General features: G+C 42.0%; 1 protein-coding gene across 2 annotated transcripts in view; it reads left to right on the top strand.

Moving 5' to 3' along the window:
- The first annotated feature begins 4,529 nt into the window (after positions 1–4,529).
- Positions 4,530–22,112, top strand: part of LOC122658534 (pentatricopeptide repeat-containing protein At5g67570, chloroplastic) — a 39,734-nt gene continuing 22,151 nt past the window's right edge. For both annotated transcript variants that reach the window (XM_043853540.1, XM_043853541.1), the window contains exons 1-7: positions 4,530–5,168; positions 5,615–5,806; positions 6,533–6,614; positions 6,737–6,928; positions 7,021–7,134; positions 8,214–8,307; positions 8,425–8,582. In XM_043853540.1, coding sequence (XP_043709475.1) covers positions 4,570–5,168; positions 5,615–5,806; positions 6,533–6,614; positions 6,737–6,928; positions 7,021–7,134; positions 8,214–8,307; positions 8,425–8,582 — 1,431 coding nt within the window. In that variant the 5' untranslated portion in view covers positions 4,530–4,569. The remainder of the gene's footprint in view (positions 5,169–5,614; positions 5,807–6,532; positions 6,615–6,736; positions 6,929–7,020; positions 7,135–8,213; positions 8,308–8,424; positions 8,583–22,112) is intronic.

Consider the following 22,112-nt stretch of genomic DNA (forward strand, 5'->3'; position numbering starts at 1 on the left):
ATCTTGATCTGTTTTTCTGTGGTCCATTTTGATTTCTCTCCTGAAGAACTCTTCCACAATACCAAATTTTGGTTCTTCCTTTCAACGCCCTCATCCTTATCACCGATTCCGGTACCTTCTCTTCTTCCAAACAAAAATATGATATCTATGAGGACTATTTGAAGAACAGCAGAGCAAGGAATGCTTCATCATTCGTCCCTGCTAAGACCCGACCCTTCTCTTCCATTAAAACAAAGCAAGTCATTTATGAGGAACCCATCAAAAATAGAAAGCCAGAAGATGTCATCAAAGGCATTCAGAAAGTTTGGAAGAAAACACAACAGTTGCAAGCAGAGAGGAGGAAGACCTTGAAGCTCTCCAATGGTGGGATTGGGAAGGAGGGAACGACATGAACACAGAGAGGGAGGGAGAGGGAAAGTCGCGGTTTGAAACTAATCTCCCTTGCGTTTTTTTTTTCCTTCTAATTTCCTCTGTTTTGGGTTTGGGTGCTACTCGGGTTACCGGTTGCCAAATCGGGTTGTGGTTCATGAAATGGCGTAATACATTCTTGGCCATTAGATCTGTTTGTGCCACGAGTCACGCAGTGAATGTGGTATTGCCGGGAATGGCCAGTTTAAAGATTTGGAGAGGATTTTTATCCTGATGTCAGTCAGCTATATAAATTTAAATGCCTAAATTACCCTTGATCAGTGATATTTTATGATTTTACCCTTTAACTAAAAACCCCAAAATCAGTCATCTTCCTCATATGACCTGCAATCCAAGTACTTTTAAAAAAAAAAATTAAAACAAGGAATCAAAGAGGGAATATTCCCTCTCCTTCCCCAAATTGCTAAACCGAATGGAGATAGGGTTTTAACAACCACCACCGTGATTTGTTCCTCACGCTGTATTTGTGTTTCTCTCTGCGATCATGCAAGCTCGTTGATCGATTCTCAACTTCACTGAGACTGTGACTTTCTCTGGCTACAGAGTCCAGAATCAGATCTCATTACAAATCAGCCTGAGTTGTCTCCGTTTTGAGGTTTTGAAATTTAGGATTTTTCGATTGGTTTGCTCTCTGTGGAGTTAGCGCTTTTCGTGTGTGCTTGTGCCTGATCGAATGGCACATGCATGGAAGCAGATCCACCGAAGTTGTGAAGTGGTAGATGCAACTATGTGAGTCCAACTTTTGAGTTGATCATTTATGTCGATTTCGTTACCGGAAGCAGGAAATTTCCAATTCATTAAGGGGTTCTCTTCAGTTCTTCGATTTTGAAGATCCCAAGCTTCAGAAAGATAAGGTCTTGGAATTGCAGATTCGTCAATGGCTGTCTCTTTTTCATCAGTTTTTTTCCCCAATCTCTGCAACCCAAGAATGATGGAAACCAAACTTGAATCTTTATCTTCTTTAGAGAAAACAAAACCAAGATCCATGAACCCTTTTACCTCTTCAAACCCAAGGGCTGATAAGCTTTTGCTGCTACCTCTCCTTCTCAAGTCCGTCTTTTTCTTAACAGGTCTCTCGATCTTTTCTGTTCTTATCTGATGTATTTTTTTTTAAGAGCAAATTACTTAGACCTCCCCTAGTCTTTTTGACAATTCAGGGAACCTCCCCTGCCCTTCTGACAACTACTCAAACCTCCTCTGCTTTTCAATCTTGGTTTCACTTGGCCCCAGTCCGTTAACGGTGTTAGTAAAACACCTGTTGTGACCAAAATGCCCTTACTTATAAAGACCAATGCACCCTTTCATTTTTTTCCCCTCTTCTTCTTCTTCCTCTTGCAAACCCTCCTCTCCCACCCCTCTGCAATCAAAAGTATTATCATGGAATGGCTGACGAACTACTTAATCGGAAACCACCAACGGAGGAGACTTTTTCTTGGAAATTCCGATGGCATCATGAACACTGATCTCCTTCAGAGAGAATACATCTTGTCCGGTTGGGGTTTCGATGCATAAAGCTTTAGAGGTAGCCTTCACCGATCAAATCTGCACCGAAGGCTTGCGAACAAAGAGGTTCCATACCTAAGGCGAGGCCAAAGACGACAGAGTAGCCAGTGATGTTAGCGAAGGCAATGGCTAGAGAGCCCGTGGCCAGCTCCATGTCGCCCAGGTGGATGTCGACAAAAAAATAGGATTTCCCTTCTTTTTTAAATCCGGTCTGCCTCTGTTGATCACATCCTAATTCTGATATCAATGATTTCTTTATTTCAGACCCTTGTAGGGATTGTTCCACACCTCCTTCTACACTGCCTGTTAGCTTAAGAGCTTTGCTTAATTCAAAAAAATTGCCAGGTTTGTTCGAGGTTTTGTAGTGCCAAAGAATTAGGATTAAGTTAATAGAGCAGAAAATTATGGGTTTGCTTTCCTGCAACCATTACATGGAGCCTGTGGCTCATGAGGATATTAAAACAATAGTTATGTGGAAACAACATGTAGATTGATTAAAAAAAATTAAGGGATTCGCAGCCTAGGCTTCTACTTGTAAAGAATTTATGTACAGTGCAGATATTTGTGCTAACTGGAGATGTGTTTTTGTTTACCCTTTAAATAGACAGTTTTGATGTATGGGAAGGCCAATAATTTGTAAAGAATTATATTAAGGGATTTGTTTTTTTGTATCTTCTTATTTTGTTTTTCTCAAGGAAAGAAAGAGTCTCTCGCGCAATCATGGAGCCTACGACCGGAACATCAAGCCCCTTGAAAAACATACTGGTTAGAATGCTTTTGTTTGCCGTTGCTATTCTCCTTCTTCGATTCGCTTATGTTGTCATGGCTACCAGTGGTTCTTGCAACTCCGGTGATTTTTGTTTCTTCTCCGTTCCTGAAAATCTCAATATCGCCAGTGGGATGTACTAATCTACACCTCCACAGCTGTTGTCAATGCCATCAGATCTTCTTCCAGCTCTACTCTTCGCGATCTCTAGACCAGTATAGAGTGGCGCAGGGGTGTCGATTACTATTCTTTTGTGGATGGGGTTGCACAGGGGTGGGAGCAGCGAGCAGGTGAGTTTGCTGGAGGAAGAAGAAGAAGGGGAAAGGGAAAGGGTACTAGGGTAATTTCCTAAATGGAAAATAGGTATAATTATCAGATTTCTTAGGTTTTTCAAATTTATCCGTTAGCTGACGTTAAAATACTAACGGACAGGGACTAAGTGAAACCAAGATTGAAAAGCAGGGGAGGTTTGAGTAGTTGTCAGAAGGGCAGGGGAGGTTCCCTGAATTGTCAGAAAGACTAGGGGAGGTCTAAGTAATTTGCTCTTTTTTTAATCAAGTTAGTAGTTTTTAGGGGGAGTGGAGATGGACATTGGGTAGAGAAGATGAATTTATAGAAACTTAGAGAGAAATAATAATCCCTTTAAATAAATCCGGAAAATCTTCTAAAGTAAACTGTAAATCCGGAAACGTTCAGAAAGAGAAGAACACAGATCGAGATGAAGAATAAGAGAAATTAAAAAAAAGGTTGTAAAGAACAGAGTGATATTCTCTGTGTTCCTCAAGGACTATTGGTCTTTCCTGAAAGTCTTGCCTTTTTGAGTCTTGCTCAACCAAATCAGTTGAAATCTTTCCTGAGAAACAAGGAAGTGCAGGTTCTATGTCATGATGTAGTAGAGCAGCAAGGGAAGAAGAAGGGGGTGACAGTAACAGAGCAGCAAGAGGAGAAGAAGGGGTTAGAAGGGAAGAAGAATGGGGTTACAGAAGCAGAGAAGCAAGAGAAGAAGAAGGGGGTTTCAGTAGGGGTTACCAAAAGAAGGGGTTTCAGTACCAGAGCAGCAACGGGAAAAAGAAGGGGGTAGAAGGGGTTACCAGAAGAAGGGGCTTACTTGAGAGTATCGCAGCAATAGTAGAGCAGCAAGAGGAGAAGAAAATGGAAGAGAAATGCCGTAGCAGAGGAGCAAACGGAGCACAAGACGGAGAAGAAAAAGATGGAAGAGACACTTACCGTAGCAGGAGAATGCCCTAGCAGAGGAATGGGTGCTCAAATGGTAAAATGAAAATTTTGTTTTATTTGTTTAAAGGGTGAATGGGTTAAGGGTAAATGTGACATTTCATTTTTAGGTTTGACTTAAGATAACACCGTTACTATAGAGGGGGACGAATGAGTTTTTTCAAAAATCAAGGGGCGGTCTGAGTTTCGATTGAAAACCAGGGGTGATCGGTAATTTACCTTTTAATTAAAGATTGAAAATTTGCAAATGGGATATATGTAGGTGTGCCGCAGGGCCACGCTCCTCCACAGAGAGCGCCGACCCTAATTCTAGTTAGTTTCAGTTGCTTAATCTTATTTCATTTCAGTTAATCTTATCCATTCTCGTGCAGATTATTACACTGATACCCCTAGATACATTTTCTCCACCGGGTGACTGTAATCACTCTCTGTCTACAATCTAAAAAATTCTAATCCATAAATAGCCAGCCAACACCTCACCGGCGTACTACCACACAGGTATTGAACAGTTGCAGTGGAACTGTGGAAGGAACAGGGTATACGGTTGAGTATTTAATTTTACTAGCTGTGAAGAGTGCAGAGGGAAGAGGGAAGAGGGAAGAGGGAAGAGTCTTTTGGGCTCAACTGCTCAAGCAACCATGGAGGCTTTGACTGGGGCCCCTACGCGAATTCCCACCTCATCGTTTGAACCAGACACAGAGAAGATCAAGCGGAAGCTCCTTCGGATGGGCGTTTTCCCTACTCCCAAGATCGTCCACACCTTGCGCAAGAAAGAAATCCAGAAATCTACCCGACAGTCCAAGAGCATCGCCGACAAGAATAAAGCCCTTGGAATCGAGAATCCCCTCTCTGAATCTCAGAGGCAGTTCATTGCCGAAGAAGCTCATTTCCAAGACATAGCTCGCGAATACAAAACCATCAACCACTACTTCAAAGTCAAGCCAAGAGCCGGAGATAAAACCGCAGTTCCGATGGTTGGGTTGCCTTGGGAGAGCTCGGCGAGGGCTGCTCTCAGAGAGCTTGTGAGTTCGAGCAAGGAGTACAGCGGAGAGAAGATTAAGGCGGAGCATTTGGAGGAACTCCGCCAAATTCTTTCCCACCGGAACCGTTCGAGTCTTCGCTGGCTTTTGGATGACGATATCGAGGAAGCATGTCGTTCCGAATTCGAGCAGGATAGGCGCTTACCCGCAAAACGTCGAGGGGGAGAAGCGGATGCGATTCGGTTCCTCGTGGACAGGTTGTTATTGTTTATCACTGGTTTCGATAACCTCTTCTTTATTTTATTTAAGCATGAATAGTTTTATTTTCTGCTACGCGATCAATGGTTGAGACTTGAGAGTATGTTCATTTTCCTTGTCGTTTGAGTCTCTGCTGAAAAGACGAATATTTCCCGCTTCACTTTTAACCAAACGAAAGAAAGGCAAATGTCTAGCCCCCCCCTCCCCCCCCTCTCTGTCTCTCTCTCTCCCTCTCTCTCCCTCTCTCCCAATCATGCATTATTGTTAGGTCTTCCTAGAAATTGCTTTTCTTTTTGTTGGTGATATTCCATGCTTTCCCTACCTTCATATTTTCTCTCTTAATAATTTTAAATAGTTTTTTTTTGGTTGATAGAGCGCGGCACAAGTAATACTTGTAGTCTACGTCGAATGTTTGATCTTGTCTGATAATGGGTTTATCATATAGGTTAAGTTCCACAGATCTTAGTATGCGGGACTGGAAATTTTCTAAGTTGATGAGCCAGTCGGGGTTGCAGTTTACTGAACGCCATCTGCTTCACATTGTTGAAGGACTTGGGGCTGTTGGCAGTTGGAAACATGCTTTATCTGTTGTGGAATGGGTGTATAACCGTAAGGATAACAAATATCGTAAGAGCAGGTAGTTTCTTTGCAAAGTTTCACTTACAAACTTTTCTCTGTTTCTTCTGAGATCTTTTTATACTCTTGCTCTGTATTATTTCTGAAATTTCAGCCAATAAGGAGGAAGAATTCTTCCTTTATTTTCTAACTATGAGGTTAAAATTTCTTTTAATAGAATACTTTGTTGCCATGTATACTTATCGCTTCTCATCCCTCTTTGTGCTGTTTAGCCTTGGATTATAAACATGATTAACGTTGTCCTTCTCTCACTGTATCCTTTTACTTTAGATATCTCTAAATATTATAGACCCTGTGCAGTTATTGAGATTCTTCTTGTTCTTGATGGATGGTAAGCTTTTCTTCCAGTGAGGCCATTGAGGTATATCATTGCACATTGAATTGTGTCCCATTCTTCTTTATGTAATATCTCCTAATTTGCAGTTTACACCATTGGTTTCAGCTACTACTGGTTCAGCTTTGGGTCATTTAGCCATTGGTTCACTTTCTATGTCAACTCTGTGCCAAGTGTTATAGTTTTTTGGCTCTAATGAGTTACTAACAGGATTATTGTGTGTGAGTACTCTGGTTTTGATTAGTGTTTCCTAACTGGTGTATCTTATCGAGGTACACCTAATATAATTTCCCTTCATTCATCTAACAAGCTTCATTTGTATTTTTCACGATTTGCTTTAGAGAATTTTAATAGTGTTGGAAGATGCTGTTAATGACCCTAATGCTCGTGTAGGTTTGTATTCACAAAACTCTTGGCAGTTCTTGGGAAGGCAAGGAGAACTAGTGAAGCTCTTCGTATTTTTAATCTGATGCGTGTAATAACTGAGAGCTTTTCTTATTTTATATTGATAGAGTTAAATTTCTCCTTTAGCTTATTTATTTATTTATTATATCTGTAATTTAAATTTTGTTGGTTCCAACTGGAACAATCATTCAGGAAGACAGCCAGATCTATCCTGATATGCCTGCATACCACAGCATTGCAGTTTCACTTGGTCAAGCTGGTCTTGTAAAAGAACTGCTGAGTGTTATCGAGTGCATGAGGCAGAAGCCTTCCAGGAAAACTAAAAATATGCGCCGTAAGAACTGGGATCCAAGCTTGAAGCCTGATTTGGTTGTATACAATGCTGTAAGCAAGCCTTGTTTCGCCAGTAGCCCTTCTCTATTCCAGTTTATTAGTTCTGCACAAGTAACTCCTTGAAATCTTCTAAATGGTTGTAGGTATTAAATGCTTGTGTCCCATCACATCAGTGGAAAGGAGTATTTTGGGTACTGGAGCAAATGAGGGGAAGTGGTTTAAAACCTAATGGAGCAACTTATGGGCTTGCAATGGAGGTAATCCTTGGATAGGTTCTCTAAGGTTTTCTGTTCTGTTGTAACAAGACGACTAGAATAAGCTTTGTTATTATGTATTTGACCCTTGATATAGTGAGTTCCATTGGTCTTGATTATTAGCATGCTTAATTATTTCTGTGGTACAATCAACAATTGTAACAAGATCAATGTTGCTGAAAAGAGGAATTAGGTACAAATGTTTCAGGTAACAATCATGCAGTGTATAGTTCAAGATTCAAAATTGAAGCTGTGCTTCTTTTTGTTTTTTTTTTTTTTTTTGTGTGTGTGTGTGTAGGGGTGGGGGGGGGGTTCTGTGGGACGCAATTGGGCCTACCTACTGCCCTTTGCAAGGTCTGGATACATGTTGATTGGAGGGATTATCCAAATTCTCACCCACATGGGATACAAAGCACAAATTAATCCAGTCCTTCAGATTTGTAATAACTGGGGAAGTGGTGTTACTCTAAAAATCTATTTCATCTCCTCAATAAGGAATTCTTCTCCCCCTCCGTTGCCAACCTGTGCCATTACCCTTGTGGTAAAATTCATGAATCGGAGAATATAGATGTATGGATAATCACCTTTGACATGCCAGCAAATGTTTCTGGTTGTCAGTTTGTCTTTGCTAACTCTGAAACCAAGTTAATAATTTTTGGGTGAATAATAATAAAAAAAATTTTTGCTTCTTGGAACATCTTCAGTTAGTCCTAGTGATGCTGATGTATGATTTGTTACTGATTTACTTTCATAGTTTGCCACCCAAATGAAGGTGGCATAAAGTGTGTCCCATATCATACATACCAAGTTCTGAACCCTTGATTTCTGCTCATAGTTATTGGTTCTGCCCTGGATATTACTTTATGAAAAACATGTATTATAGTGTATATAATGTTATATTATGTACCCATGTAAGTTGCTGTTGATCATCTTGTGGTGGATTTATCATTCCTTGAGTACATCATAAGCCACTGTCTCATCTTCACCTAGTTGTTCTAAATGACATAGCATATTCCTATAAGATGTGATCTATCCTCAAATTATATTGGTATTGAAGTCTTACAGGAGGTGCTTGTTGGAAGGTAATGCTGCAATCGGGGAAGTATGAGCATGTCCACAACTTCTTTGAGAAAATGAAAAGAAGTGGGGAAGCTCCAAAAGCCCTCACATATAGAGGTAGTAAATAGTATTCTCTTCCCCCGTCCCCCCTTCATGGCTGCCGATCTTTCATGGTAAGTTGGCAACTTAGTTGATCTTTGGTTGTCTACTTTTGTTTTGATTCATACCTTGCAGTTCTTGTGAGAACCTTTTGGGAAGAAGGTAAAGTTGGTGAAGCAATAGAAGCAGTAAAGGACATGGAGCAAAGAGGAGTCGTTGGAACAGCTAGTGTCTATTATGAACTGGCGTGCTGTCTTTGCAATTCTGGGAGGTGGCAGGATGCTATGGTGACAGTAGGTTTCTTATCTATAATCTTTGGATGGACCTTAAATGCACGGAGACCGGTGCATTTGATCTTACATTTGTGGATGGTTGCATTTTCTTTTAATATTTTTGGCTAATTAAATTTGAGCATGAGTTTCTCCTATATTGTCTAATAATGTATGTGAATAGGGCTATTCCTCTCTGTACCTGATCATCGGTGCATTTGACTCTTACATTTGTGGATAGTTGCATTTTCTTCTACTTTTTCTAGCTAACTAATATTTTAGCATGAATTTCTCTTATATTGTCTAATAATGTAGGTGGATAGGGGTATTCCTCTTTGTACCTGGTCCTTGGAATTTAAGTTAACTATTTTAAAAATTATATTTGTTTTAGGTAACGGGGTTCCTATAGGTACCCTTAATCGTCTAAATAGCACCTAGGCATGTGTTAAATTACAAAGTATTTAATTTCTTCATGTCAGCTTATAAGACTTTGAAAATAGTCTAGAAAGATGGATTATTTGAATGATTGCGATCATTAAAAGACAAGAGGAAAAACCTCATATAAATGGTTGAGATGGGCTAGCAAATTTGACATGTGCCGTATCCAAGGGATTCCATATCTATCAAACGGTCATTATGCCAAATCATCCTGTACACATGTCAAGAAATAGGAAGCATGTGAGAAAGTTTGGAATTAGAGTTGAGAGAATGATTTGACTTGTCATTAATGATAGGTTCTCTTTATTTATAATGAGATTACAACCCAAGAGGGTAAAAGGGGAAAAACGAAAAATAATATAAAACCCTAATGTAAAGTGATAATATGCTAATCCCATGGATCTCAACACTCCCCCTCAAGTTGGTGCAAATATATTATATATGCCCAACTTGGAGATCTGTGGATGAAACACTTTACAATTTGACCCTTTGTGAACATATCAGCCAGCTGATTAAAACTGACAAAAAGGAATACAGATAAGGCTTTGCTCAAGCTTTACTTTGATGAAGTGTCGATCGATCTCAATATGCTTTATCCTGTCATGCTGAACTGAGTTATGGGCAATGCTGATGGCAGCTTTGTTGGCTCAGTAGAGACGCATGGGAGCTTCAGAAGTAACACCTAAATCACTCAACAACCCTTTAAGCCACATCAGTTCACAAATGCCCTGGGTCATAGCATGATACTCCGCCTTTGCACTAGATCGTTATACAATGGACTGTTTCTTATTGCGCCATGTGACCAGATTGCCTCCAAGGAATGAACAATAGTCAGAGGTAGACCTCCTATCATCAATGGATCCAGCCCAATCGACATCAGTAAAAGCCTCCAGCCTCAGGTTCCGATTGTTGGAGAAGAGAATCCCTTTCCCAAGGGTAGACTTTAGGTACCTCAAAATTCGGTGCACTGCATCAAGGTGGGATTTCCTGGGGTCATGAAGAAACCGGCTAACAATGCCCACAACATAGGCGATGTCAGGTCTGGTATGGGACAGGTAGATCAACCGACCAACAAGTCTCTGGTACTGCTCTCCGTTAACTGGATCACCCTCGAAACTTCATAGGTGATGGTTAACCTCAATAGGGGAATCCGCAGGCTTACAACCAAGCATGCCTATTTCACTAAGGAGGTCTAGGACATATTTTCATTAGGAAATAAAAATCCCTTTGTCGGATCTTGCAACTTCAATCCCAAGAAAATACCGAAGAGGTCCTAGATCTTTGGTTTTAAACTCAGTGGCCAAAAGGTTTTTTAGGTGAGAGATCTCAGTATCATTGTTCGCAATGATCACGGTGTCATCTATATACACAATAAGATCTGTGCTTTGAGAACCACTCCGTTTCACAAACAGTGTAAGATCAGCTTGGCTTTGCTGATACCCAACTTTTTCATGGCTTTTAGAAACCGGCCTAACCAAGCCCTAGGGGTTTGTTTGAGTCCATAAAGGGACTTCTGTAACCTGCATACTCGGCCAACCCTGGAGGTGGAATCAAATCCAGGAGGCAAATCCTTATAGACTTCTTTAAACTCTCCATTTAAGAAGGCATTCTTTACATCTGGTTGTTGCAGGTTCCACCCCAGATTGGCAGCACAAGACAGTAAAGCTCTTACTTGAGTTCATTTTTGCCATAGGTGCAAAGGTTTCTTGGTAGTCTATCCTGTAGGTTTGGGTAAATCCCTTAGCAACCAGACGAGCCTTGTACCGCTCAATGGTACCATCTGCCTTTTGCTCTACTGTAAACACCCATTTGCATGCAACTAATTTTCCCCCCTTTTGGACGAGGGACAAGTTCCCATGTGCCATTCTTGTCTAATGCTTGCATTTCTTCTATCATGGTTTAATGGCTTCCTTCCAATCATGTGGAATAGACACAGAAGACAAGGAGGAAACAAAGGCAAGATGGGAAGGTGATAAAGACTCATAAGATACAAAATGAGAGATAGGGTGTTGTGTGTAAGAGTGAACACTTTTTCTAATGGCAATGGGACGATCATTAAGTAAGGAATTATCTGAATCAAGTATATTATCAGAAATAGGAGAGACATTACACCGATGGAGAGGGCGAATCGGAAGGAGGCACCATAGTGGGTAATGATTGGTCTTTCATGGTCTCCTTGTTCTTAGATTGATTCTGAATGTAAGTTAGTACTTCCAAGGGGGCAGGATCAGTCACTTTCTCATTGTCACTGTTAATTGTGGGCTCCCATGAACTGTAATATCACTAACATCAGTCATCGGAAAATTGTCAATAACCATAGAAGGAACAAGACACATAGGCTCTTCCTCAAGACTCTCCCCCTGAAGAGGTGTCGTGAAATAGGGTTCCGACTTATGGAAGGTGACATCCATGATTATGTAGAGACGGTGAGGAGGGTGATAACACTTATAACCATTTTGAGAAGCCGAGTAACCAAGGAAAATACACCGAATAACACGGGGATCCAACATAGACCGAGAAGGGGACGAGTTATGGGCAAAACAAACATACCCCAAATTTTTGGAGGAAGAGAAGTGGCAATAGTAGGGTTAGGAAGAAAGGATAGAGGTGTCTTAAAGTGAAGGACACTGGAGGGAAGTCGATTGATGAGGTAGGCGGCAGTAAGGACAGTATCTCCCCAGTATGTCTTTGGGACACCAGTGGTAAAACATCAACGCACGGGTTACATCCAGGAGATGCTGATTATTCCTTTTGGGATGCCGTTTTGTTCGGGTGTTTTAACACAGGAAGTTTGGGAGAGAATGTCATGGGAAGAAAGGTATTGTTGAAAGGCATGGTCAAGATATTCAGTGCCATTATCACTGCGTAGGACCCTGACAGTAGCATTAAATTGAGTACGAAGCATAGCATGAAAAGATTGAAAACAAGAAAATGCATCAGATTTATGGTGGAGAATATAAACCCATGTGAGGCGTGTGCAATGGTCAATAAAAGTAATGAACCACCGGAAACCATTACGATCAATGGTCCTAGAGGGCCTCAAATATCAGAATGAATAATGGAAAAGGAACATTACTATAACTATCACTAATAAAATAAGAGTTTCGAGTGTGCTTAGAAATTCGCATATCTCTCAATTAAGTTGTTTCAAACCACAATGTTTAACTATGGAAACATAGAACGTAAATTATGAAAAGAGGGATGTCCCAAGCAACGGTGCCAGTGAAGAAGTTGGGTCAGTGCACTATCAGAACGGAGGGTATGCGCAGATGAGGGAGTTGGAGCAGTTGGCGTAGAATCCAAGTAATAAAGACCATCACGCACCTGACCATACCCAATCGTTGCACCCTTCACCAGATCCTGAAACAAACAATGAGTGGAAAAAAAGTGAACAGAACAATTTAACTTACTAGTTAAATGATAAATAGATAGTAGATAAGCATGTAACTTGGGGACATGCAAAGCAGAGGAAAGAGAAAGATGAGAATTGCAAGCCACTGAACCTTTACCCGAGATGGAGGACATAGACCCATTGGCAACAGATACCTTATCCCATCCAAAGCACAGAGAGTAGGTACGCAATACCTTTGAGTTACTAGTCATGTGATCAGTAGCCCAAGACTCCCAAGAGTCAATTAACCACAAAGGACTCGGAGAGGAAACATGAAATGTACCTGACTGGGCAAGTAATGTAGTCCTAGGTAGGACAAGTCCCACTAGGAACCAGGGGAATAGGGTTATGTATAGGGTTGGCCGAATGGGACAGATTTGGCTAATTAGGGCAAAATTTAGGGTTAGGGTTGAGTAATGATAATGGGGTTTATAGGGTTTTAATATGCAGGTTTAGGAGGTCTTAATGATATAAAGATGTTAGGGTTTGGAGGGGTTTTAAAATTCTGCAGTTGGACAGAATCGGGTTGCAGGGTTTAGGGTTTAATGGAGTGAGGGGATGGAGGGGTTAGAGTGGATACTATAGGCTAGGGTTAAGGTCGAGTGTGGGGAGTGATGTGGGGAATGTGGGCTGGAAGTAGGGTTTGAGGGTGAGGGCTAAATCTGGAATTATAAGGGAGTCCTAGTTGAGGTAGGAGTTGCAGGTTTAATGAAGTTTAGGGTTTGATGGATGGAAGGGGATGTGGGTTAGGTCTAAGGGAAGGGTAATGGCTAGGTGGAAGAAGACTTTAAAATAACTTGCAGGTTTGAACTTACTGTAATGCAGGAATAATGGCAGCAGCTTGAAGACTTGATAAAACCTCCCGATCTTCACAATGCAAGGAGTCGCAGGAGTCCACCTACCCTTCACCACCTTGAGATCCACAAGGATGCAAAACTCACAGAGGAGCAGAGGCAGCAGCTCGATGGCAGCAAGCACAGCTTGAAACAGGAGATTTTTTAATGCAGAAAATAGTGGGAGAGCCTGCCCACGATAGGTGTATTTATAGTAATAAAAGGGGCCAAAGGGCCTCACAGATATTCAGATCTGGATTAGGAATCCCAGATCTGAGTCCTAGTTATAGTCCTAGTCACAATATAACTCAACCCTCTTAAAATCATGGAGGGGAGACTAAAAACAAAGTTTTAAAAAGAAATACAAAAGATGCTCTAAGAGCCAATAGAAATAAAACAAAAACAACCAATAAGAAAGAGTCACTTAAATTGGACCAGTGGTTGGACCGGTTCAATTTAAGAGCTAAAAAAAAACACTAAGTATAGAAAAAAAAGAAAGGCTCCAACGAAACAGCCAAGTCAAGGCTTCTTCTTCTTTCTCATGCTTGGACTTGCATCAGCTCTCCCCGGCTTAGAAACATTCATCTCCGATGAATGGGTGAATGCCATGTAGCGATCATATAACTCCGGATCAAGCTTCTTGAAGTCATCTACATGGATCCAAGTGCTGTCCTGGCGTGGGCGACCTTTCCATTTGACAAGGAAAGAGTGGTAACCGGCGCCTTGACGAGTTGTCTTGTGCATATCGTCCAGAACCTCTTCAATCACATCTTCCATAGGCGGCCTCAGTTGGGGCAGCCGCAACATGTGCTCTGAATCACCATCATCTGAATGATGCCCTGTGTACAAGTATAGATCAGCCACGTTAAAAACATTGTTGATGCCCATATCAGCAGGCAACTCTAGAACATAGGCATTGAGCCCAATACGTTTCAGCACCTTGTATGGACCCATCTTCTTTGGATGGAGTTTACTGTTGATACCCGGTTGGTCTCTCTAGATTCACCCGTACCATGACCATGTCTCCAGGCTTGAACTCTACGAACCGGCGATGCTTCAACAGTGGACTTGTAGTGATCAGTACTGAGTGCTATCTTGCGTCGAACATCCGCGTGCACTTCGGTGATATGGCGGAGGAATTCATCTGCTTCAACACTTACCCGAGCTTGAGGGGGTAAGGGGATGAGATCAATCGGACGGTGGGGTTGTATCCTAAGGAGAATCTCGAAAGGAGTACGACTGGTGGTCTTGTTCATGGAACTGTTGTATGCGAACTCAGCAATGTCAAGGATAGAGGGCCATGTCTTCTCATAATCTCGGACCAAACACCGCAGCAAGTTACCAAGGCTCCTGTTGACTACTTCTGTCTGCCCGTCAGTCTGGGGGTGGAATACGGTAGAGAACAAAAGCTTGGTGTTTGTCTGCAGCCATAGAGTCTTCCAGAAGTAACTCATAAATTTCACATCACGATCGGATACGATGGTACTGGGTAACCCATGGATGCGAACAATCTCCTTGAAGAACAGTTTGGCAATGTGGGAAGCATCAAGTGTTCTGCGACAAGAAATGAAGTGACATCTTGGTGAATCTGTCAACTACCACCATGATGGAGTCAAATCTTTCTTTGGTAGGGGGTAGCCCAAGTACGAAATCCATACTGAGATCAACCCAGGGCTGGTGAGGGATCAGCAGTGGTGAATAGAGGCCTGTGTTTTGCTTGGTGCCTTTAGCTAGCTGGCAAACTCGACACCTCCGGATTACATGCTCTACATCTTTGGCCAAGTGAGGCCAATAGTACCGATTAGTCACCTGCAAGATGGTTTTATCTTTCCCGAAGTGTCCTCCTAAGCCTCCTCCATGTAACTCCCTGATAATATGGTGCTGTAAGGACGAGTCGGGAATGCAAAGCCGGGTTCCTAACAACAGGTAACCATCATGTAATGAATACTTAGGGTGCTGTCCACCCTGCTTCAAATCAGCATATAGGACTTGAAAGTCCTTGTCACTAGCATACTCTTCTCTGATCTGCTCGATGCTAAGTGCATGGGCTGAAAAAGTGTTCAAAGTCCGGACTTTTCTACTCAGTGCATCAGCCACTGTATTCTCCTTTCTTGACTGATATTTGAGGGCAAAATTGAAATCCTGTGGATATGCAACCCATTTAGCATGTTTGTTGCTAATGGACTTCTGTGAGTGAAGGCGCTTGAGTGCCTCATGATCAGTGTACAGGACGAATTCTTTGCCAATAAGATAATGTCTCCAATGTCGCAAGACCTAAACAACAACATAAAGTTCTATGTCATAGGTAGAGTACCGAGTCTTGGCATCATTAAGTTTTTCACTGTAGAAGGCAATGGGATGCCCATTCTACATAAGAAATCTGCCTCGACCAACATGGGAAGCATCAGTAGCAACTTCGAAAATATGGTCAAAATTGGGCAGGCGCAGCACTGGAGCTTCAGTCATCTTCTTCTTAATCACCTGGAAGGCTTTGTGAGCTGCTGTTGTCCATTCGAACTGACCCTTGTTCTGCTTGGTGCATTCAGTTATGGGTGCCATGATGGCACTGAAATTGCAAATGAATTGCCTGTAAAAGGAAGCCAAACCGTGGAAGCTTCATACTTCAGTGAATGTTTTTGGAGTAGGCCATTCAACAATGCTTCGGACCTTTTCCGGATCAGCTTTAACACCCTTTGAAGAGATTATAAAACCAAGGAAAACAACCTTGGGCAGCATGAAGGAACACTTCTTTAAGTTGATAAACAGCTTCTCTTGCCGGAGTACTCTTAGAACTTGTTTGAGGTGGTCTATATGTTCATTTGGATGCTTGCTGTACACTAAAATATCATCAAAATAAACAACGAGAAATTTACCGATGAAAGGACGAAGTACCTGTGTCATGACTCTCATGAATGTGCTAGGTGCATTCTTCAGGCCAAAGGGCATGACCTTCCACTCGAACAATCCATCTTTGGTCTTGAAGGCTGTCTTCCATTCGTCTCCAGGCCGGATGCGAATCTGATGGTATCCACTTCGAAGATCGATCTTGGAAAAGATCTTAGAACCGGACAGCATATCTAGCATGTCATCAAGCCTAGGAATTGGGAACCTATACTTGATGGTAATCTTGTTGACAGCTCTGCTGTCCACACACATGCGCCACGAACCATCCTTCTTTGGTGTCAACAAGGCTGGAACAGCACAAGGGCTTATGCTTTCTTCAATAAACCCCTTCTTGAGAAGCTCTCCAACTTGTTTATTAAGTTCTCCATGCTCAGAGGGACTCATCCTGTAGGGGGGCAGATTTGGTAACATAGCACCAGGTACCAAATCGATGGCATGTTGAATGTCCCTCAGTGGGGGTACCTTGTTGGGCAGTTCTTTTGGCACTACATCCGAAAAATCCTGCAATAACTCCTTGATGGGCTGTGTAAACTTCACTTCGGATTGGGCAGCAACCTCTTGAGTCACCATGGCAAGAACCAAGCCTGTATCATGGCTGGTTTGTTCAAACTCTCTTTGTGGGACAGCTAACAAATAACTTCCAGATTCTGTCCCCTTCTGATTGGTGCGCATGACACGGCGGTTACGTTTTCAAGCAAATTAAGGGGGTACCGCTTGAGCTGCTCTCCCTTATGTTGAAACACACACAGGTTTTTTCTTCCTAGGAGGGCAACATCGTTGTCGTATAGCCATGGTCTCCTTAATAGCACATCAGTCATTCTCATCGGGATGATATCACACCAAATTTCCTCTGAATATTTGTGGGCTTGTAAGGGAACATAGCACCTCTTGTTCACATCAAGCTTATTCCCATTCAATAAGGAGACTTTGTATGGTATTGGATGCTTTTCAAATTTCAGATTTGCCTTCTTCACAAGGTCTTCAGAAACAACATTAACACAACTGCCACTATCAACAATTATCTTGGCAGTGCGCTCGCCTGCTCGCAATCGAGTATAGAAGATGCAACTACGTCGCCAATTTTCACCCTTAGTTTCAGCACTCAATATACGTGCTACTACATGTACACCTCGAGTATCTTCAAAGTCATCACCCAGGTCATCAAAGTAAGCAGCCCCATCATCATCATCATCAGGGGGTAATGCATAAATACCCTGTTCATCAAAATCATCAGGGTTCTCTTCTTTTTCAGCTACATGAATCGGTCTCTGTTTTTGTGGGCAGTCCTTAGCATAATGTCCCCTTTCATTGCAGCGATAACATGTGTTTGGTTCACTGGTGGTCATTGGGGCTTTGCCCTTGTCCACACGAGAAGAGCTGCCAGTATAGGGGGCTGTCCGTGTAGAACCAGCAGTGATGTTGTTACCTCTATTGTAGCCATTAGTTGGTTTGGATGCTGGAAAAGGTTTCCTGGTGTCGACAGCAGTGGAACCAAACCTTCTAGTGGTGTTCAATAGGTCTTCAGCCTTCAGGGCTTTCTCAAAACAATCCTTGATGTCCAGAACATCCGCAACTCCAATAGCTCTAATAATATCAGATCTCAATCCCAGCCCTAGTTGTTTAATTCGGTGAATAATTCGCGAATAATTCGGCTGAACCGAATTTTACGAATTATTCGTCTGAATCCGAACTGGGTCCAAAGAAGCGGTAAAATTCACGCCTTATTGGAATTTTTTGAAAAGTCGCGTTAAATTCGGCTGAATGCGAATTAAACCCGAATAATTCGAATTTTTATTATTGAGGGTAAAAAGGGTTTGGGAGATAGGGTTTCACTGTTTCACTCAAACCCTGTCACTCATATGATTTTCACCCTTCTTCTCCATTCTCCCAAAATCCCAAAGACCCAAACTCATTGTCGCCTCTGCCTCTCTCAAGAGTCAAGTCTCAATGCTCTATGTGGATTGTAGCGTAGCACTTGCAGACAAGAATCACAAGATTAGGAACTGCATCGTCTATGGTGACTTGGTGAGTGAAGAGTGAAGACTGAAGAGTGAAGAATGAAGAGCCAGAGCCACGGATTCACTGATTTTCAGACTTTTCTTCTGTGTTCTCCCAACTTCAAATATGATAGAGGTAAGGGGATTGAAGATTTAGAGGTGGCCTACAGTTGTAGACAGCAAGAGCATTGTGGAAATTGGAACTTGGAAGTGGTGCGACTTGGAACTTGAAACCCCAAATTTGGACTTTGGAGATCTGCGATCAGGTATTCAGGTTAGCGATTACTCTGTTTTTTTTATTTTATTTCTGTTACCACTTGCCTGTAGTCCAAGACTCCAAGCTTGCGTCAAGCTTTTTGTTCTTTTTGGAACACAATCGTCAAGTTTCTCCTTCAATTTTAACGTTCAGACTTCAAACTTCAAGAGTACTTCTACGGGGTTTTCTTGTAAATAAACCTCATAGAAGCACCACTTGCTCTGATCGTCTTGCACTTTCTCTTAAGACATGCTACAACATTCTCTCCTGCATTCGTGCATTCCTGTAAATGTGCAAAAACCATCAGTCCTTGTTTGTAACTTTCAAACACCTTGTTTGTTTTAACCTAAGACTAAAGCCACCAGAAAGTATTTTAAAAAAAAAAAATTATGATTGATTAAAGCAATGAAGCCATAATGAATGCAGGTGCCATTGGGGCAATGCAATTGAGAGCATGAGAGGGTGGCCCCCTCCCCACTATCCTTGCGGTGGATTAGACTTCTTAGCTTTGTTTGGGACATTCTATGAAGAGGGTCTACTCTCTAGTCACTTCTCATGAATTATAAAACAGAATAGTATAGTCTGAGAAATAATAGAATGTCAATGGCGTATTGTATGTTCTTTCTTACACTCTTTCTATTCACAATCTGTTTGTTAATTTGTCTCAATGTGGATGTTTCTAGCCTATTCAAAACAATATATGTGATTGACTCTTGATGTTTCAACTTTGGACCGGGCTAAGGTTGAACTTGGCTATGAATCAATTAGTGGGGATCTATGGAACTTATAGACTTTTGTCAAATTCATTTAAATGGTTAATATTCTGTCCAAATTGTATTCTAATTTTTATATTACTTACATTTTATGCACACATGATAATTGATTTAAAACAGTTAATACTTAATACAAATTATTAAAAATAATGTCCGAATTTTTTGTCCGAATTTTATTTTTGTAAACGAATAATTCCCAAATCCGAATCCGAACCTGAATTTTATTTAGTCTGTTTTTTTTACCGCTCTTTTGACCGAATCTTTAAAATTACGAACCGCATTATTCCGAATAATTCTTCTCCCGAATAATTCCCGAATCCGAATTTGCTAACTAGGATCCCAGCCAAAATTGAGATAACATCTGAGTAGCGCTCTCTCTGGTATCAGTACGAGAACAAAGAGCATCGAACTTCTGCATATACTCGGATATAGTCATAGTCCCTTGCCGAAGGGAGTTGAGTTGATCTTGCATCTGAGCTTTGTAATGTCTAGGCAAGTATTTCTCTTTCAAGTCATACTTCGTGTCCTCCCAGTTAGTAGGTGCATCACCTACGCGCTCCAAGTCTCTCTCTGTCTTTCGCCACCATTCTCGAGCAGGGTCAATCAGTTTGGTACATGCCAATCTCATCTTTCGATCTTCAAGCAAGTCATACTAGTCAAAATAATCATCTAGGGCAGCAAGCCAGTCATAGAACACCTGTGGATCACCATGCCCATTATACTCTTTTAGCTCTAGCTTGACCTTCTGTGTATCGTACCTCCTGTTAGTAGCTTCATCTCTAGTGAAGTAGGCTTTCATGTATTCCTCAAAGTTAGGTCTTCGAGGTGCTTCAGTAGTTCTGTCCCTATCTTCTCTGTAGTCATCTCTGTCAGATCTACGTCGGTCCCTGTAATCCCTGTCGTGTCTGGACTGATCTCTGTGGTCCTTGTGACGTCTGGGATGATCTCTACGATATTCATCCCTTCCCAGAGTTCCGTGTACTTCAGAATGCACTTGGAATCTATCTTCCTCTACATATAGAGGGTTGTTGACAAGAGGCACAACTTGCCTTTGTTCTACAATCTGTAACCGATCACTGATCTTATGGAGCATATCCATGATTGCAGCCATGGGATCAGGTGGGGGTGGTAGTGTTGGATCAACAACAGGGTTGCCATGTTCTTCCATGGCTTTGATACCAATTTAATGTAGTCCTAGGTAGGACAAGTCCCACTAGGAACCAGGGGAATAGGGTTGGCCGAATGGGACAGATTTGGCTAATTAGGGCAAAATTTAGGGTTAGGGTTGAGTAATGATAATGGGGTTTATAGGGTTTTAATATGCAGGTTTAGGAGGTCTTAATGATATAAAAATGTTAGGGTTTGGAGGGGTTTTAAAATTCTGCAGTTGGGCAGAATTGGGTTGCAGATTTTAGGGTTTAATGGAGTGAGGGGATGGAGGGGTTAGAGTGGATACTATAGGATAGGGTTAAGGTCGAGTGTGGGGAGTGATGTGGGGAATGTGGGCTGGAAGTAGGGTTTGAGGGTGAGGGCTAAATCTGGAATTATAAGGGAGTCCTAGTTGAGGTAGGAGTTGCAGGTTTAATGAAGTTTAGGGTTTGATGAATGGAAGGGGATGTGGGTTAGGTCTAAGGGAAGGGTAATGGCTAGGTGGAAGAAGACTTTAAAATAACTTGCAGGTTTGAACTTACTGTAATGCAGGAATAATGGCAGCAGCTTGAAGACTTGATAAAACCTCCCGATCTTCATAATGCAAGGAGTCGCAGGAGTCCACCTACCCTTCACCACCTTGAGATCCACAAGGATGCAAAACTCATAGAGGAGTAGAGGCAGCAGCTCGATGGCAGCAAGCACAGCTTGAAACGGGAGATTTTTTAATGCAGAAAATAGTGGGGGAGCCTGCCCATGATAGGTGTATTTATAGTAATAAAAGGGGCCAAAGGGCCTTACAGATATTCAGATCTGGATTAGGAATCCCAGATCTGAATCCTAGTTATAGTCCTAGTCACAATATAACTCAACCCTCTTAAAATCGTGGAGGGGAGACTAAAAACAAATACAAAAGATGCTCTAAGAGCCAATAGAAATAAAACAAAAACAACCAATAAGAAAGAGTCACTTAAATTGGACCAGTGGTTGGACCGGTTCAATTTAAGAGCTAAAAAAAAAACTAAGTATAGAAAAAAAAGAAAGGCTCCAACGAAACAGCCAAGTCAAGGCTTCTTCTTCTTTCTCATGCTTGGACCTGCATCAGCAAGGTTGGAGACGGGAGAATGAGAAGAGCTAGTAGTCAGTTGTGACACCAATTTTTGGATGGCAGCCATTTGATCCATAGAGAAAGGAGTCGGGGTAGCAGGAGCAGTGACAATGTCTGAAGCATCAAAGAGATTGGTCTGGGAACGAGAGTTGCTTGGTTTAGGGTTGCGCTTGCCCTTGGGATGCCCATGGAGCTTCCAACAAGTTTCATGTGTGTGATGGGAGTAATGCAGACCGAACAGGAACAATAGTAGGCATCATAACCGTCCAGCGATGTTCTTCAGATTGGACCAAATTTTAAGCCTAAAGGAGAGAAGGGAATGCGATGAAAAAATAAAAATCGTTTTCTGAGGGTGTGTAGGTTTGGCTCTGGTGGCACAGGTTTGGGCTTCTCCCTCGTGCGATTGCTATGACGGTCCTCCCTCCTAGGGAGGCACACCCCCCTGATCCCCCTCTCCCCCTTGGGATGCCTGCGAGTGGGACATCGTCATTCGCCTCAGTGGTGGCGAAGACTTTGGCGCTGCCATCTGTCAAGGTGGATATTAAACAACCTGCGTCGTTTTTTCGGCATGCTGCAATTTTCTTTTCAAAGGAAGAACTTGAAGCTTCAGAGAGGACTTTCGCGACTTCACTCGTGGCCAAGTGCAGCTATGGGAAGCCTAGTCTCTTCCAAATCAAGGAACCTCTTCAGAAGGCGCTGTTCCTG

The sequence above is a fragment of the Telopea speciosissima genome, chromosome 4, assembly GCF_018873765.1.
Source record: "Telopea speciosissima isolate NSW1024214 ecotype Mountain lineage chromosome 4, Tspe_v1, whole genome shotgun sequence".
In the NCBI taxonomy this organism is placed as follows: Eukaryota; Viridiplantae; Streptophyta; class Magnoliopsida; order Proteales; family Proteaceae; genus Telopea; species Telopea speciosissima.